This window comes from Idiotropiscis lumnitzeri, chromosome 6 (assembly GCF_059441095.1).
Source record: "Idiotropiscis lumnitzeri isolate Australia: NSW breed Sydney's pygmy pipehorse chromosome 6, RoL_Ilum_1.0, whole genome shotgun sequence".
NCBI lineage: Eukaryota > Metazoa > Chordata > Actinopteri > Syngnathiformes > Syngnathidae > Idiotropiscis > Idiotropiscis lumnitzeri.
In genome coordinates, this window is record NC_142396.1 from 109,985 (window position 1) to 128,306 (window position 18,322).

The window sequence follows — 18,322 nt, forward strand, 5'->3', positions numbered from 1 at the left end:
ATAATTTTCGACGGAAAATGACGTAATTAACGAGCAGTCCACCCCAAATGTGCGAAAAAAAGTCACGTGATTCAACTCGGAAACTAGAAACCGCTGATAGATTCACTCTGAATTTTGTTAGTTTTAATCGCGTTAATCGACCCACTAGATTTATAAAAAAAGAAAAAAAAAATAGATATCATCATTCCAATTCCGTTATTCCGAAACCGAACAATGCAAATTGAACGAGCAAAAAATGCAGCTACATGAATTGATTCAGTCAAAATATTGAGCATTGCTTGATATTTTTTTTCTCCCAAATAGAAGCTGGTGTTTGTTAAAGTCTCATTTTGGAAAAGAAAATCCCTCTGCTTTCAGGGAAAACGACAGAAATAGGAGACGATTTACATTTTTGAGGATGTGAACAATTTAGTTGTCGAATCGATTGGTTGTTGAAAATCTTGTTCAGCTCTCGAAAATGTTTCATAATCGATTGATCACTTGAAAAATAGTAATGAATTTTGATTTCAAGTTATTGCAAAAAATAATGAAATAGAAATTTGGACAATTTCAAGTTTAACTTCTGGAAACATTTCACCCTTTAAAAAAAAATAGTTGTCAACTAATTTGATGGTCGAGTCTTTACGAATTATTGAAAACGTTCAACCAACACGTCTTATCCTACTAACTTAATCATTGGAAAGGCCACGACGTGTTGGGGGTTTTGTTGCCTCAGACTGCGGCACAATTCAGTCAGTCGTCGTCGTCTTCTTTTTTTTTTTTAACGTGTATTTGACGTGGCGCCCGAACGGCAAAGTCTTGACAGGAAGACACGGCGGAGTTATGGCGGGGGCGGCGGCCGCAAGACATCAGTGAGCAGGCGAGATGGCGGACAAGACGGCGCCGCGCTGCCAGCTGAGACTGGAGTGGATCCACGGCTACCGCGGACACCAGTGCCGCAACAATCTCTTCTACACGGCCGGCAAGGAGGTGGTCTACTTTGTGGCTGGGGTGGGCGTGGTCTACAATGCCCGCGAACACGCTCAGAAGTTCTACCTGGGACACAACGATGACATCATCAGGTCAGCTGTTATGACGTACGCTTCGGTTTTGGTTCGAGTTTTGGACGTTTCCGATCGACCGCTGCACATGCGACATGAAATGTCTCGACCTCTGCTCACTGTAGGGAAAAAAAGAAAAGCAATGGCAAATTAGGGCCGCGGCAATTGATTATTCCATGTGTTAATCAAATCAATTTGATTGCAGCCGCGACTCATTCAAAGAGAATCTCGTTCTTTCAGTTTTCGGAAGCTATCCTTTATTTGTGCAAATGAAAAGCTTCAAAATGTTGACCTTGTGTACGAAAGGCCAAATAGTTTCCGATATTTTTCAAATCCAGCCATTCTTCGGAGTCCAGTAGATTTTGCTCGGCTCACTGGTTTCAGCTCCAAAGCTCCGCCGCCGGTCCAAAAGTCTGAGCAGGTCTCGCAAGTGGAGGCGTCAGACTGAGCTTCACTTTCGCTTTCCGGATCAAGACTGGCTTTACTAGTGCAGGAAGTTACTAGTCAGGCGAGTGTGCGCACGAGTTGACGTTATGTGATGCAAAGCAGTTGAATTTGACGGCGCCGCTCGTCATGCTCGTGGCACACGCTTGTTAACGAGTGCACACTTTTGCCTGACTCGTGAGATCATCGTGGTCCGAGTACACGCGGGCGGAAGCTCGTCCCGCTTGTGGAGCGGTCACGCTGGCGGCGAGTCATGCTTGTTGTGTTTGCGACCAGTCTGGCGCTGCATCCCGACAAAGTGCAGGTGGCGACCGGTCAGGTGGGCAAGGAACCGTACGTGTGCGTGTGGGACACATACTCCATGCAGACGGTGTCCATCCTGCGGGACGGCCACACCCACGGCGTGGCCTGTTTGGCTTTCGACGCGGACGGACAGGTGAGCCCCGCCCCCGCTTGCTCGCGCTTCGGCGCATCGCTTCACGTGCCGTGTCACCGCAGAGACTGGCCTCGGTGGGTCTGGACGCCAAGAATACGGTGTGCGTGTGGGACTGGAGGAGAGGACGCGTCCTGGCCTCGACCAGCGGACACTCGGACAGAGTACGAGTCTCGTCGCCCGTCTTTTGTCCCGGCGGCTGTGTTGACGCTGCGCTTGACTTCCTGCAGATCTTCGACGTGGCTTGGGACCCGCAACTTGCGACGCGACTGGTCAGCTGCGGCGTCAAACACATCAAGGTGAAGTTGAGTCGTCCTGAAGGCAAAACGAAAACAATTCAAATGAATGACGGTGAGAAAACAAATGCTCATTTGAGCGGCAATGTCCTTTTTGTTCTGATCTTTGTGAATGAATATCATACACAAGCGTGGCCGTCTTCTTGGGCGCGGGCATGTCCAAACCTACCTTAGCTTAGCATGCGTGCAAGCTAAAACCGACGCTAGCATACATGCTACATGCTTTGTGAAAGGCAGCGGGAGCAAAACTTGGCCTTTTTTTTTGATCAGTCGGCGTGCACAAATGGGCAAGTTCTCCACCGTACACGGCGTGTTCCGTCCCGTCGTTGTCCGACATGACGGAAAAACTCAATTAGTTAGAAAGTGGCTTGATCACACCGTGCCGATGTCGTCCAAAGTCGCTTGTCGCAACGAAGCAACGAAGCAACCAAAACAAGGACCGAAGAAAGCGCTCGAGTTTCGTCGGTTCTCGTTGCGCCTCTTCCAAATGCGTTTCGTTCTCATCGAAGTCGCACGAGAGCCGCGGCCTGAATGGCGGCGCTCTCGTTTGAAACGCCAAGACCAATCGATTGTTTTGGCTAACGATGACTCGTGTGGCTCTTCAGTTCTGGACTTTGTGCGGTAACGCGCTGAGCCCCAAACGCGGAATCTTCGGCAAGACGGGCGACCTCCAGACCATTTTGTGCGTGGCCACCGCCAAGGAACAGACCACCTACTCGGGAGCGCTCAACGGCGACGTGTACGTGTGGAGGGGAGTGGCGCTCGTCAGGACGGTACAGGCGGCGCACGCGGTACGTACGCGCAAAGGTGAACGTGAAGGAGACGGCGCGGCTGACGCGGGCCGCCTCTCAGGCAGGGATCTTCAGCATGCACGCCAGCGAGGAAGGTTTCGCCACCGGCGGCCGCGACGGTTGCGTGCGCCTTTGGGACGTCGACTTCAAGCCCATCACCAAGATCGACCTGCGGGATGCTGAGCAGGGCTACAAAGGTGGGAGCGCCCGCTCGCTCGCTTAACCGGCCGGCCGTCACGCCGCCGTCCGTCTGTACTTTCAGGTCTGTCCATCCGCAGCGTCTGCTGGAAGGCCGAGCGCATTCTGGCCGGGACGCAGGACAGCGAAATCTTCGAGGTCATGGTCCGCGACCGTGACAAACCGCTGCTGCTGATGCAAGGCCACAGCGAGGGCGAGTTATGGGCGCTCGACCTGCATCCCAAGCAACCGGTCGCCGTCACCGGCAGCGATGACCGATCCGTCAGGTGAGCGACAAATCACCCGACGTCACTTCACGTACATCTGTGGTCGACGGCGGCCATCTTGTGTTGCGCCGACGTTGTGGCCTTTTGGTGCTATTTTGCCGTCGCGCGCGGTGGACGCTTTTCCCGAGCGCGACGTGCGCATTGCATCGGTAAGAATGCGACTTGGTCGCCTGCGCCATCCAGGCAACCTGACGCAAAAAAACGCAGCCAAAAGCAGCGGCGACGCAAGATGGCCACCTCTGGCTTCGGAGGCCGGTCGTAAGACCCGGTTCCTATTTCTTTGGAACGCCTTCACTTGCCTTGCGTCCCAATTGTCGTTTGCAGGCTGTGGAGTCTTCCCGACCACACCTTGCTGGCCCGCTGCAACATGGAGGAGTCGGTGCGCAGCGTTTCCTTCAACAACGACGGATCGCAGCTGGCTCTCGGCATGAAGGACGGCTCGTTCACCGTCCTGCGAGTCAGGTGACCCCCGCCCGCCCTTTGCCCGCCCCTCGCGCAATGTGTGGGCGTGCCATCAACGGCGCTGACTTGCATGCTCAGGGACATGACGGAGGTGGTGCACATCAAGGACCGCAAGGAGGTGATCCACGAACTCAAGTTCTCGCCGGACGGCTCCTTCTTGGCAGTGGGCTCCAATGACGGCGTGGTGGACGTCTACGCCGTAGCGCAGCGCTTTAAAAAAGTGGGCGAGTGCGCCCGCTCCACCTCCTTCATCACCCACCTGGACTGGTCGGTCGACTCGCGCTTGCTGCAAACTAACGACGGCGCCGGCGAACGCCTCTTTTACCGGATGCCGGGTAAGTCGGTTGTTGATGGCGTGACGCCGGCACGATCGGTGCCGTCTTGGCAGGCCGATGATTTAGCCGTCAACATTACGCGCGAGTAAAATTCCGCCTTGCCTTGGTGGCGTTTGGTGCGGTGTTTTGCGGGATGCCCGACGTCACCGTCGCTTCAAGCCAATCGCAAGTCGCGCGACTAACATCGAGCGAGTCGTGGCGCGAAATTTCAAGTTCTCAGACATGCGATCCTTGAAAAGCGTCCCGTTCTTTTTGGTTCTTCGCCACGCCTGCCGCGGCCGGATGACGCGGAAAACACCTCTTGCATCCGCCATCTTGTTCTCTCGTTCTTTGCCACGACAATAAGATGTGCCCCCGCTCGTCTAAAGTTGTCGACTTGAATATCTCGTGACCGAAGAAGAATGAAGCGGAAGCCGCCCTTCCGTTGCGAGCTGGCACCTGCTGTCGACTCAAATCAAAAGTCGCAACTTGGCCCGTTGCCACGGCGACATCCATTTCAACCGACAGCGGGGCGGCCCACAGGGCAATAAGGCAGCCCCCGACGGTGGAGACGACCGGGTCGATTTATTTATTTATTAATTTTTTCCTCGAATTCAAAGCGCGCAGGACACATCAAACGACTTTGCTTTCTAAAAGATTTTCAAACGCAAACAGCCAAGATTCGCCGACTTATATCCATCGAGACGGTCGGTCCGACAGGGGTCACGTGACTTGAGGTCCCAGCCGCTATGGCGGTTGGTGACCTTTGACCTGGCCTGCAGCAGGTAAGCAGGTGTCCAAGGAGGAGGTCAAGGGCGTCCACTGGATGACGTGGACCGGCGTGCTGGGCCCGGAAGTCAACGGCATCTGGCCCAAATACTCCAACGTGACCGACGTCAACTCGGTGGACGCCAACTACAGCAGCGCCGCGCTGGCCACCGGCGACGACCTCGGCCTCATCAAACTCTTCCGCTTCCCGTGCCTCAAGAAAGGTCCGTCGAGCACGCCGGCCGCCTCTGAGCGCCTCCTCCATGCTCGCTCGTTTGTTTGTTCCGTTGCGCAGGCGCCAAATTCAAGAAGTACATCGGCCATTCCGCGCACGTGACCAACGTGCGCTGGTCCAGCGACCTGCAGTGGGTGCTCAGCACCGGGGGGGCAGACCACGCCGTCTTCCAGTGGCGCTTCCTGCCAGAGGGCGTCATGAACGGCGCCCTCGAACCGCTCCTCCAGGGTAACGCCGCCCGACTCAAGTTGAGATCCGCCGAAAGTTATGCAAGTCGTCACCCGTTCTCGTAAAAGTTTCCGTGATCTCGTGTCGGCCTCAGAAGGCTACGCCGACTCCAACAGCGGCGACTCGGACTCGGACATTTCCGACGTGCCGGAGATCGACTCGGACATCGAGCAGGAAACTCAGCACAACTACGAACGCCAGGTGAGCGGAACCACGGCGAGCGTTTTTTTTTTTGTCTTGACCGTTGGCCTTTTGCGTCCGCAGGTTTACAAGGACGACTTGCCGCAGCTGCGCCGGAAGCTGAGCGGCTCGCTGAAGAGGCAGAAAGCTCCCGAGGAAAGTCTTCGTCTGCAGTTTGTTCACGGGTAAAATTGCCATTTTCAATTTTCGTCTTCATTTAACGCCGGGCCGGCACGACGGCCTGCTCGTAAGCGATAGCGACGCCGTCCAGTGACTTCCGATGATCGATTTAGCGACATGAGCGGCCACCACGTACGCGATGAAACGAGTCGGCCTGATGCCTCCAAAGTCGTGAGCGCCGCCCACTTGATTCCGCAAAGGCGTCACCGAGACCGAACTGTCTGCGTTGTCGCCCATCACGCCACCCGACGAGCGTCGCCACAAAACAAACGGGCTCGCCAACCAAAATTTGGCACCTCTGCTGGCGACCGTTTGCCCGGGTGGACGAGTTGGCCAGTCGGCTACGAGCACGTTTTCCCGACCGCTGTCAGGACGACGCTATTGAATTGTTCGGCGGCACGGCGGGTTTCTCTACCTCTCGGACGCCAGCTTCTGGTCGACACAGGCGCAATCCGGTTGACGAACGCCTGCCCGTCACGACCAACGGCTGCCGTGGCCGCGCTCACGCTCGCATCGGCCGGTTGCGAGTGCACGTGAAAATTCATAATAACTGCGCTCACCGCCGCCGCAGGTACCGAGGTTTCGACTGCCGCAACAACCTGTTCTACAGCCAGGCGGGCGAGGTGGTGTACCACGTGGCCGCCGTGGCGGTGGTCTACAATCGACCGCAGCACACTCAGCGCTTCTACCAGGGCCACGACGACGACATCCTCAGCCTCGCCGTGCACCCGCTCAAAGACTTGGCGGCCACCGCGCAGGTACGAAGCGAGCGACGGGCGACCGACCGGCCACTCGCTGACGTGCGCTCGCTTAGGTGGGCCGAGACCCGGCCGTGCACGTGTGGGACATGGCCACTCTCAAGTGTCTGTCGCTGCTCCGAGGTCACCACAGCACCGGCGTGTGCGCGCTGGACTTCACGGGTAATTTGGCGCCGCGAGCACGCCGGCGCCGACCGAGTCGTCGGCATGATTGTGTTTTGCGCTCACAGCCGACGGGAAGAGTTTGGTATCGGTCGGAATGGACGACTTCCATTCCGTGGTCATCTGGGACTGGAAGAAGGGCGAGCGACTGGCCAGAAGCAGGTAGGCCCCGCCCCCGCCATGCCCCGCCCATGCCCCGCCCAAGCCCCGGCATCCCACGACCTTGGCTCGCTGTGCTTTCCTCGCAGGGGTCACAAGGACCGAGTGTTCGTGGTGAAGAGCAATCCGTTCCGGGTGGACAAGCTGGTCACGCTGGGGATGAAGCACATCAAGTTCTGGCAACACTCAGGTGGCATCGTCGGTCGTGCGACAAACGATTGAACGATGCGTGCGCATGCAAATGTGGTGCAGCTTTTCGCCGGCCGCGAGCAAACGCCGCCTCGGTTCGCTTTGAAACGAACGTCATCAACGAGCGGCGACTTTGTCTTTTCCTCCCGACCAGGCGGCGGTCTGACATTCAAACGCGGCATCTTCGGCAACCTCGGCAAGCAGGAGACCATGATGTCGGCGTGTTACGGCCGCTCCGAGGACTCTGTGTACTCGGGGGCAACCAACGGGGATGTTTACGTTTGGCGAGAAACCACGCTCGTCAAGACCGTCAAGGCCCACGACGGGCCCGTCTTCGCCATGTGTTCCCTGGACAAGGTCTCTTGGGGGTGCGCCGAATGTCGTGCGTGCGGCTTTCAATGCTTTTCCTTCTGGTGGCGTGGACTGTGCAGGGTTTCGTGACGGGCGGCAAGGACGGTGTAGTGGAACTTTGGGACGACGCCTTTGAAAGATGTCTGAAGACGTACGCCATCAAGAGGACGCTTCTGTCGCCCTCGTCCAAAGGTGGGGCACGCCACCGCCGCCGCCTCCGAAGCCGAAGCCGAAGCGCCCGCCCGACCGGTCTTGCGCGTCTTCTCGTCTCCAGGATTGCTGCTGGAAGACAACCCGTCCATCCGAGCGATCACGCTGGGACACGGGCACATTCTCGTCGGCACCAAGAACGGAGAAATTCTGGAGATCGACAAGAGTGGACCCATGACCTTGCTGGTCCAGGTCGGACCGATTGGCTAGACTCGGGACTCGGACTCATCAATAATGTCAACGTCTTGCGTTCAGGGTCACATGGAGGGCGAGGTCTGGGGTTTGGCCGTGCATCCCCTGCTTCCCGTCTGCGCCACCGTCAGCGACGACAAAACTCTGCGCATGTGGGAACTGTCGGCCAATCACCGAATGGTCGCCGTGCGCAAGCTGAAGAAAGGTTTGCCCCAGCCGGACCCTCGCGGTAGCGGGACCCCAAATCCGACCGGTCTCGCTGTGTGTTTGTGCGTGTGGTGTCACCAAGGCGGGCGCTGTTGCGCCTTCTCTCCCGACGGCAAAGTTCTGGCGGTGGGTTTGAACGACGGCAGCTTCCTGGTGGTCAACGCCGACACGCTGGAGGACATGGTGACCTTCCACCACCGCCGGGAGCTCATCTCCGACATCCGCTTCTCCCAAGGTACCAGAAGCGGGCTGGGCGGGGCGGGGCGGGGCCTGAACTCAACAGACGGTGGCGTGTTGCAGACGCCGGCAAGTACCTGGCGGTGGCGTCGCACGATTCCTTCGTGGACATCTACAACGTGCTGACCAGCAAGCGAGTCGGCATCTGCAAAGGCGCCGCCGGCGTGGTCACGCACGTGGACTGGGACTCGCGAGGTCAGCTCCCGATGTTGTTCTCTCCGCGCGTTTGCACTTTGGACGACTTGCTGGTGTCGTCCTCGCAGGAAAACTTCTGCGGGTCAACACGGGAAGCAAAGAGCAACTATTCTTTGAGGCTCCTCGAGGGCGCAAGCAGAACATCGACGCGGCCGAGGTCAGTCCTTTTGCTTTCCGCCGTTTTCCCGGGCTGACGAACGATGATGCGTCTTTTCCAAACTTGCTCGCCTCATCTTTTTCGGATCGGCCCCACTTTTGTTGGAAGCAAAAATTTGCCCTCCTTTTTTGGGGCCACCCTTCTCAGTTTTGGTCCACCTCGTGAATTTGCCATTATGCTTCATTTTGGGCTTTGTTAGTGAGCAGGCACAAGTTGTTCCGTTCGTTTGGGTTAGGTTTTTTTTTTTTTTTTGCAAAGTTGCACGAAGTTATCAATTTGGATGTGCGGCGCTTTTTGTTGCTTTTGGTTTTGAATTTTTTTGTGGTGAATTGTTTCACCCTAAAAAAAAAATTTTTTTAATTTAAAAAAAAGGTTCAAGGTTTTGGGGCTGGTTAGCACTTTTGCCTCGCAGTGCAGAGGTCGTGGGTTCGAATCCGTTTGCATCTTTTTTTTCTGGGGACTTTTCTGGGTTTCCTCCAGATTCGACTTGAAATTGTGCCGACACGTGAACCCTGCTGACTGGCGACCGGCTCGGGGTGAGCTCTTCTTCCCGCCCGAACTGCAGCATGTTTAGCAGAGACAAAAAAAAAAAAAAGACACTTTTGCTTCTTTTATTAAGTGTGGCATTCTCCTCAATTTTCTTCTCGGGACACTTAGCACGAGTTGGGCAGCAACAAACCGTGTGTAAAAATTCAACGCCACGAAATCCTCACTGCAAGTAAAAAAAAAAAAAAAACGGTGCAACTGTTGACGTCTTGTGACTTCTCTTGCTTTCGCGTCTTCAAGTCCTTTTGAACCGGTCTTTGCAGTTGGACAAGCTGGAGTGGGCCAGCTGGACCTCCGTTGTGGGTCCGAACTGCGAAGGAATCTGGCCCACGTTCGGCTTCGTGAATGCGGCGTCGCTCAGTAAAGATGGGAAACTGCTGGCCAGCGGAGACGACTTTGGCTTCCTGAAGCTCTTTAGCTTCCCGTGCAGGGTGAGGCCCGCCCACTTGAACTCGCCCGCCCCTTTCTCTTCGCCGGGCCATTTTTGACCCCGCTGCATCCTCTCCGCCCTCAGGGTGGCTTTTCCAAGTTCAAGAAGTACGTCGGCCACAGCATCAACGTGACTAACGTCCGCTGGTCCAATGACGACGCGCTGCTGTTGTCGGTGGGCGGGGCCGATACGGCGCTCATGATTTGGACCAGGCAGCCTCCGGGTCAAAAGGAGAACAAAGTCGTCGACAGCGAAGAGTCCGACGATGACATGGAGGAAGACGGAGGTACTGTTTTTTTTTTATTTTTTCTTCTTCTTGTTTCTCGGTGTGACAACGACACAATCAAAGTCATTTTCATTTCTAACTGGAGATGACGTCGCATCGTTTCCGCGTTGAATCCGGTGGCAAAATGTTTGTCCGGCGCGCGTTCGAGATGGAAGATGCGTCCCGTGCGACTTTTCAACGAGTCGAGCAGAAATGGCAAGCGGAGCGTCGCCGAAAACATTCAAAGATCACATTGCAAGAATCACCAAAAGAGAGTTGAAAAGTTGACGAGGAATGGACAAAAAGATGAGCTGGTGCGAATGTTGCCGTCAACAATAATGAACGACCCGGCGAGGTCGTCGGGGCGACGAGCGAAGAAAGCGGCCGACCTGACGCTTCGTGGCGTCGTGCGTGGATTTTGCCGCGAAACATTTCCAAATGGGTCGCCCAAAATCCATTTGAAGCCGAGTGCGGCGTGCTTTCGTGGGAGGACACCGGCGGCGGCATTTTGGATCCGTTGCGCTCGGTTGCCAGACTGATGATCCCCCCCCTCCGATCAGGCTACGACAGCGATGTGGCTCGGGAGCGGGCCGTGGACTACGTGACCAAGGTCTACTCTGCCAGCATCAGGAAGATGACGGGAACCAAACCTCACCTGCAGCACAAGGAACTTCCTGTCGAAGAGAGGTAAACGCGCGCTTCTCAGCGACCGGCGGTCTCGCCATCGTTGGCGATCCGGCTCGCCGTTCTCAACCCGATCCAGGGTCTCGGTGTCATCCGGCTGACGTGTTCTCAGACCTCCGGTGAGCCGAGCGACTCCGCTGCCTGACAAACTGGCGAAGAACAACGTGTCCAAGAAGAAGAAGGCGGTGGAGGTGAGTCGAGTCGCGGCGTGGGCGTCTTCCGCCGGGGTTGCCCTCGGTGTGATGGCGGCGTGTTTCCAGGACCTCCGGCTGGATCACGTCTTCGGCTACCGAGGCTTGGACTGCCGCAACAACCTTCACTACCTCAACGACGGCGCCGACATCATCTTCCACACGGCGGCCGCAGCCGTCGTTCAAAATCTGTCCTCAGGTTTGTAGTCCACGCCAGACGCGAGCCGGCAAAAGATTCCCGATTCCGCTCCTGCATGTAAAAGTAACCGAGTCCGGACTCTGATATTTTCCCGAAGATCCAAATGGGGTCGCGTGGGTGACGTGAGCGCGGTTGAGCTCGCGCGCTCGCTCGCTTAACGACGGCGCCCGCGCAAAGTCACACCTCATCACACGGCAGGCGAGGCGTTCAAGCGCGTCGACCGTAAAAGTTTGGACGGAGGCGCCCTTCGTCCGCATCGGGCAGAGTTGAAGGAGTCACGCCGAGCACCGCATGAGTTGACCTGTTCTAAAAAGAATGAAAATGTTCCTGTTGGGTCCTTGGAGACATTTTGTTTGCTGCCGCGACTCTACACAAAAACAATTGTCTTCAATAAGGCGTCCCCCTTTTTCCCGCCGTTCGGACTGCCGCGATTCCTTCCTTTATATTTCCGTCGTGCGAGCTTCAAAAAAGGAAGGAGTCCATTTTGCCAGGAAGCGCCTTCCGTTCTGCGGCCGTGCGGCCATCCGAGTTTGCGAGTTTTTATGTTTCCGTGTTTCCCGTCTCGGCAGGAACTCAGAGTTTCTATCTGGAGCACACAGACGACATCCTGTGTCTGACCGTCAACCAGCACCCCAAATACCAAAATGTCATCGCCACCGGGCAGATTGGTGAGTCGGTCGGGTGTGCTTCGATGGACAATGGCCGCCGCCGCCGCCGCCGCTGCATGAACGTTTTTGCTTTTGGCTGCTTTTGCTCCACCAGCCGCTTTGTGTTTTTTTTTTTGCGTCCTTGTTGTCTCCGCCCCTCCGTCAGGAGACATCACAGAGCTCCCAGGTAAGCCCCGCCCACCTCTCCACCCATTTTTCTGCTGCATGTTGGACGTGCCGCTTGATGCCGGCTCAGTGTGGAAGGTCTGCTCGGATTGTCATCAAGTCATCACGCAACGCCTGCTACTGGGGCAGACCTTGACAAAGGCGTTTCGGGGGCGATAATACAATCCCTAATTTACGATTCAAATGCGCTGACCTTATTATGTCTTCTGCATGATGAACGTGCCCGATCCAAGTAAGTACAGTAAGCCGTTCGGACTGCCGAGATTCCCGCCTTTATATTTTTGCCGCGCGAGGTTAAAAAAAAAGGAAGGAGTCCATTTTGGCAGGAAGCGCCTTCTGTTCTGCGGCCGTGCGGCAATCCGTGTCGCTGTTCTAGGGATTGTGGTAGCACGCGAGTCGACAGTAAGTAGCGCGGACGTGTCGAAAGCGTCCGCCGCGCTCGGCTGTCTCGGGCGCGTTTGACGCGCGACTGATGAATCCTTCCGGTTGTGGTGCGTGTGCGGCCGCAGGTTTTGCTCCATCCATCCACGTATGGGATGCCGTCACCAAGCAGACTTTGTCGGTCCTGCGCTGCTCGCACGCCAAAGGCGTCGGCTACGTCAACTTCAGCGCCACGGGGAAGCTGCTGCTGTCCGTGGGCGTGGAGCCCGAACACGTCATCAGCGTGTGGCGGTGGCAGGAAGGTGAGGCGAGGTCGCTGCGCTCGGCGCCCCCCTGCCGGACGATTGGCGCGCGTGTGTTTTGACGACAGGCGCCAGGATTACGAGCAAAGGGGGCCACCCGGAGCGGATCTTTGCGGTGGAGTTCCGGCCGGACTCGGACAGCCAGTTTGTGTCGGTGGGCGTCAAACACATCAAGTTCTGGACTCTGGTGGGCGGCTCGCTCTTGTACAAAAAAGGCGTGCTGGGTGCCGTGGAGGACGCACGCATGCAGACCATGTTGGCGGTGGCCTTTGGAGCCGTAAGTTGGAGTCGGCGTCTGGCGCCTTCTGAGTCTCAACTTGCAAGTAAAAAAAAACGAAAGCCACGACCAGTTTATGCTGAGTCGTGATCGACCGATGGGCCGATAACCGATATTTCGAGCTAATATTCATTGAAATTGTCTCAAAATTTTGAAAACTAAAAACTCCCGAATGTGTCTTGGTTTAAATGCACGTGTTTATTGAACGACTTTAGTGATTTACAACACGCCAAGGTTTTTTTCGATCGTAGAAATTAGAGCGAGGGGTGCAGCGAGCCGAAATAAAGCAGCTTCTACTTTATCGGCCTTCAAATTAAAAAAATGCTCGATGCTGATAATTGACAAAATGCCAAATATTGGCCCCGGCGAAAATCGGTCTGTGACTTTTACTCGTCGTGTTGTCGCTCACTTCCTCATGAAGAAATCCTGTTGGAGTGAAATGCAAACACTGATTTGGACAAAAGTAGTGCTTTGCTGCTACGTTTGTGTCAGGTGGCTCATTGGCTTTTGTGTGCCCGTACGCTAGAACAACTTGACGTTCACGGGCGCCATCAACGGAGACGTGTACGTGTGGAGGGAGCACTTCCTGGTCCGCGTGGTGGCCAAAGCGCACAGCGGGCCCGTCTTCACCATGTACACCACGCTGAGGGACGGACTCATCGTCACGGGCGGAAAAGAACGGCCGTGAGTCCGCCGCCGCCGGTTGGCCGGCCGCTTCTTCTGGTCTGACCGGCTTTTTTTGCGGGCAGGACCAAGGAGGGCGGCGCCGTCAAACTTTGGGACCAGGAGATGAAGCGATGTCGAGCCTTTCAGCTGGAAACCGGTCAAGCGGTGGAGAACGTCCGATCCGTCTGCAGAGGCAAGGTAGGAATGGCGGCGTCGGCGCGGTGGGATGTTTTGACGCCAAATGATCATTTTTTATCGAAAATGTTCCGATTTGCCCGCGCGGGCCACGCGAGATGACGCCGGATCACAACCTCGGCACTCTTGTTGTAATGCACGATTACAGCCTAGGGGGCGCTGCACCTTCAACGACCGCCAATTATTTGCTTTCACGTCGCACGTATGCACAAGAGGGGCCTCATTCAACCAATCGCGTTCAAAGCTTGATTGAAATTTCTTAAATGTTCTTTCGGGAAAGCCATTCCTTGGAGCGTCACCCCACCCCCACCTTTTAAAAGCAAGCTCACTACAAGGCGATTGGACTGTGCCGGTCCAGGGGAAGATCCTGGTGGGAACCAAAGACGGCGAGATCATCGAAGTGGGCGAGAAGAACGCCGCCTCCAACACGATGATCAACGGGCACACTCGGGGCGGCATCTGGGGACTGGACGCGCACCCGTTCAAAGACGTCTTCATCTCGGCCAGCGATGACGGAACCGTCCGCATTTGGGACCTGGCTGACAAGGTGCCACGCGCTCCTTTGTGACGTCGAACCCCTGTTTTTCGAAGCCCCGCCCACGACACGACAAGCGCCACGTGAGCGAGCCGTGAGAGAATGCCAACAAGTGCTCTCGCTCTCCTAGAAACTCCTGAACAAGGTGACCCTGGGCCATCCTGCCAAGTGCACGTCGTACAGCCCCAACGGCGAGATGGTTTCCATCGGCATGGACAACGGAGAGTTCATCATCCTGCTGGTCAACTCGCTCACCGTCTGGGGCAAGAAACGAGACCGCAGCGTCGCCATCCAGGACGTACGGTACGAGTGGCCCCTGCAGACTGTGTCGGGGGGGGGGGGGGGGTCTCTTGGCAAATAGTTGCACACGCTCCTTAATTGTCCTCCCCTGCCAGCCTTCTTTGTTTTTGTGGCTCAATAAAAGATGCACAAATGCGACAGGCGTCAACGTGGGCACGACGGGAAATTTTTTTTTTACTTAATGTGACTGATGGTTCTCAGCATGGGATGTTTGGGAGAGCAAGTTTGAAGTGATGGAATTGGGAATGGCAAACAGCCAAAATGCCCTCCTAAAGTTTTCGAATGGCCACAAAGCAGCACACCTCAACATAGCTTTCACAATTCTTTTTCTTTTCTCCGGACAATTGCAATATTTGACGGAAAGATTTTAAACAGCCGCTTAGTTTTTACACCAAGATTTTGCAGCTCATCACCAGTCACCTTGTTATAAAAACGATAACTCGATTTGCAATCTGATCAGAGCTCGGACCAAACTTGTATTTATTTACTGTGCAGTGGACGGGGAGCGGCACATTTAAACAATAAACCCCTTTGCTGTAAAATCTTTCTCTGTGGATCCGCCGTATGAAAATGCAAAACATCTGCAGACGGCATTTGCGTCGCGTCCATCAAGAATGCCGCAGCCGACGTGCGCTTTTGTGCAGCTTCAGCCCAGACAACCGTTTCCTGGCGGTGGGGTGCGCCGAGAGCGCCGTGGACTTCTACGACCTTTCCCTGGGCTCCTCCCTCAACCGCATCGGCTACTGCAAGGACATCCCGGGCCACGTCATCCAGATGGACTTTTCGGCCGACAGCAAGCGCATCCAGGTCGCCCGCCCGTCGCCCGCCCGTCGTCTCTTCTCCCGGACTGACCGCAATCGTTCCCGCCCGCAGGTGTCCACCAGCACGTACGCCCGGCAGGTGCACGAGGTTCCGTCGGGCAAGGTGGTCAGCGACGCCTCCCTGGTGGAGAGGATCACTTGGGCGACGTGGACCAGGTGAGCTCCGATGATCACTTGTTGCTTTTCTCGCGTTCGATTTTCACGCTTTTGCCGTCGCCACGCTTCGTCTCGACAACCGGGAGCGCAACGACATGGTGCGCTGTTCTCATCGCAGCCCCAAAAATGGCCTTTTGGGAAATATTTTTTGCGCATTGAACACATTCTTTCATTTGGAAACAATACAGCTTTATTTATATCGGGCATTTCACAAATATGGAATATTTGCGACCATGTTAAGCTCAACCAAACAAAACATGAACCTTTTTTTTTTTTTTTTTGGAGCTGGGATGGTTTCGGGGGCTCGCTCCTCCGCGTTGGGGTGGACGTAACTGCTCACCCCTCCCCTCTCTGCTTAACCACAAAAGGAGAAAAGAAAAAGCGTGCGGCCTCTCGTCTTTCCTTTTGGTTGTATTTGGCCGGTCATAGCGCGCTTTCCGAAAGACGTTTGCCGCTTTTTGTGGCAAATGTGATGGCCAAAAAAAAAAAATGCAAATCATTTCATTGAGTTGTCGTAAGGTTTTAAATTTTTTTTTTTTTTTGTGCAGCATCCTAGGCGACGAGGTTCTCGGCATTTGGCCTCGCAACGCTGACAAGGCCGACGTCAACTGCGCGTGCGTTTCCCGCGCCGGCCTCAACTTGGTGACCGGCGACGACTTCGGCCTCATCAAGCTCTTCGACTTCCCGTGCCCTGAGAAATTCGTACGACCGCATGACTGTGTGCGCAAGCGTGCGCGCCGCTGAGGCTAACCGGGGTCTGTTGCAGGCCAAGCACAAGCGCTACTTCGGACACTCGGCTCACGTGACCAACGCTCGCTTCTCCTGCGATGACAAGTTCGTCATCAGCGCCGGCGGCAGCGACTGCAGGTGACGCAACCGCCAACCAAAAAGTTTTGAGCGCCAAAAAATTGTGCCAAATTTTGCCACAACTCAAACCAAGTCTTTCTTATTTACGTTGCAGCAAGCACTTAATAATCGATAAACGGGCCGATTATTTTCTCGCCGATCAACGAGCCCAACTCCAACTCACGCCAACAATTTGAAGCTCAACAAGATCTCGCAGCGGTGATGGTATTTTCACGAGCAAATGGCGCGCTTCATTTTTTCTCCAACGCGGCGCTTCCAAAATGTGTCGCGTTTGGTGCCGACACGAAGCGGACATGATTGAGGACGGCGTGCGTACGTGAAACGGGGAAGCGCGAAAGAGGACGCCGCTCGTCGGGAGTTTGCGGCGCACGCTTTGTATCAGCTGAGATCGAATGAGCACTGAAACGGGCTTTCAGTTTCCGCCTGCAAAATGAAACGGCTCAAAATGACTTTTAGTTCATCATTTCAGCGTGCGCTAATGCTAATTCAACGTTAGCCAAGTGTTTGAGTTGCGTGGAAGCGACGGCGTGCAACGTCGCTCTGCGCTTCGAATCATTTCTCGGCCTTCAGCATCTTTTGGTGCAGACTCGCTTTTTCCAGAGCCGGCAGCCCGGCCGGACGCCCGTTTTTGGGACGCTCCATGTAAGGCCGCGGCGGGCAATTTGTGAATGGATTGTGGAGGCTTGCGCAAAAGCCGCCATCGTTTCGGAGGAGCCGCACGGCAACAAAAATTCTTTGCTCCGGCTGCCTTTTTGAAAACGTCCGCTAGCATGCTAACGTTTGTTTTTCCATGCCTGCGCCTTTGAACGCGGTGCGCCTTGTGCTCGTGAAAATACAGTCATGGATTTTCAAACTCAGTTGATGACTTGATTCATCGTGGCACCTTTAGAAACCACTTTTTCTTTTGCTCTTTGAAATGAAAAGAAGGAAGGATACAAACGGCTGATTCCTGACATGATTGTGTTTTTCCTTCCAGTTTGTTTGTGTGGAAATGTCAATAGTTGGCAGCGTCCTCCAGCGTGGCGGCACCTTGCGACCTGCGACCTCATCGGAGCCGAGGATGTGCCTTCCCACTCGGCGCAAAGCGGATTGGTTTTGGGGGCGCGGTGCCGCAGAGTCACCGCGGGAAGCTGAGCGCAGACAAAGGTGGCGGCTCACCTCGCCGACCTCACCGCGGCGCACGCTTACTCGCGGTTAGCTTCGCGACACTCGTTGGCCTTTTCTACACTTGATGCGAATCGAAACCGGATCAAAAATACGTTGAACCGGCCGTTTCTCGTGGCCGATGGATTTCTTCCACGACGTCACGCACACACGTACGTGCACACGTGCAGAAACTCCGATATACACGCGCAGAGGCTTCGGAACACGATCGGCATGGGGGCCGCGTATTCGGAGGACAACAATGTGGAAGGTTGGGGAGACTGAAAGTCACAAGACAGTGACGCACTCTCTCTCTCGCTCTCTCGCTCTCGCTCGCCCGTTCCCGGCAGTCATGATTTGCTCAGGTGTGCGTTGGCTTCAGACACAACGGACTCGAGCGTATTACGTTTAAAATGACGTTTGAAAGCTGTCTAGCGGCGCTGGGCAATTCCAAACGAGCAATTGAAAGCATTTCAACTTGACAGCTTGTTTCATCGCCCCACAAACGCAAATTTCCAAATAAAAGTCTGCAATTTTTGACCGACTGACTTGCAACGTGACCGATTCCAACTTTTGCAAGAAATCTTGCCATTGTTTTCCAAACGCAATTCGAATATCAAAACGTTTGATCAAAAGCAGCACTTTTCCGGGCCGAAATTTGTGTCGCGAGAAAGAGAGAGAGTACGTTGTGCAATCATTGTGTTGAAAAAAAAAAATCACCATTTTTCAAAATGTTTAATTCAGGTGAATATTTTTGGAGGAAAGCGACCATTTGTCTCAAGCTGTTTTTGTGGCTCTGCCGAACGGCCGCTTGAGCTCAAATTGTGGTGACCCAATCAACTCGGACTGATTTCGACCTTATTGTGTTGCGCAGAATCG

At 55.0% G+C, this 18,322-nt stretch overlaps 1 protein-coding gene across 1 annotated transcript in view; it reads left to right on the plus strand.

Moving 5' to 3' along the window:
- The window catches only part of LOC148334318 (echinoderm microtubule-associated protein-like 6), a 26,915-nt gene continuing 8,593 nt past the window's right edge, over positions 1-18,322 (plus strand). The window contains 41 exon segments of the mRNA XM_088297926.1: positions 1-1,061; positions 1,761-1,920; positions 1,983-2,081; positions 2,148-2,216; positions 2,819-3,004; positions 3,066-3,222; positions 3,225-3,468; positions 3,793-3,930; positions 4,009-4,265; positions 5,027-5,236; positions 5,308-5,475; positions 5,570-5,676; positions 5,740-5,840; positions 6,407-6,593; positions 6,650-6,755; positions 6,824-6,917; positions 7,004-7,104; positions 7,258-7,460; positions 7,535-7,646; positions 7,729-7,856; positions 7,920-8,061; positions 8,146-8,298; positions 8,364-8,495; positions 8,564-8,652; positions 9,462-9,629; positions 9,713-9,914; positions 10,454-10,580; positions 10,690-10,768; positions 10,838-10,967; positions 11,537-11,635; positions 11,781-11,801; positions 12,310-12,483; positions 12,552-12,760; positions 13,287-13,444; positions 13,510-13,624; positions 13,980-14,168; positions 14,287-14,459; positions 15,101-15,263; positions 15,330-15,433; positions 15,982-16,135; positions 16,200-16,300. Coding sequence (XP_088154052.1) covers positions 865-1,061; positions 1,761-1,920; positions 1,983-2,081; positions 2,148-2,216; positions 2,819-3,004; positions 3,066-3,222; positions 3,225-3,468; positions 3,793-3,930; positions 4,009-4,265; positions 5,027-5,236; positions 5,308-5,475; positions 5,570-5,676; positions 5,740-5,840; positions 6,407-6,593; positions 6,650-6,755; positions 6,824-6,917; positions 7,004-7,104; positions 7,258-7,460; positions 7,535-7,646; positions 7,729-7,856; positions 7,920-8,061; positions 8,146-8,298; positions 8,364-8,495; positions 8,564-8,652; positions 9,462-9,629; positions 9,713-9,914; positions 10,454-10,580; positions 10,690-10,768; positions 10,838-10,967; positions 11,537-11,635; positions 11,781-11,801; positions 12,310-12,483; positions 12,552-12,760; positions 13,287-13,444; positions 13,510-13,624; positions 13,980-14,168; positions 14,287-14,459; positions 15,101-15,263; positions 15,330-15,433; positions 15,982-16,135; positions 16,200-16,300 — 5,906 coding nt within the window. The 5' untranslated portion in view covers positions 1-864.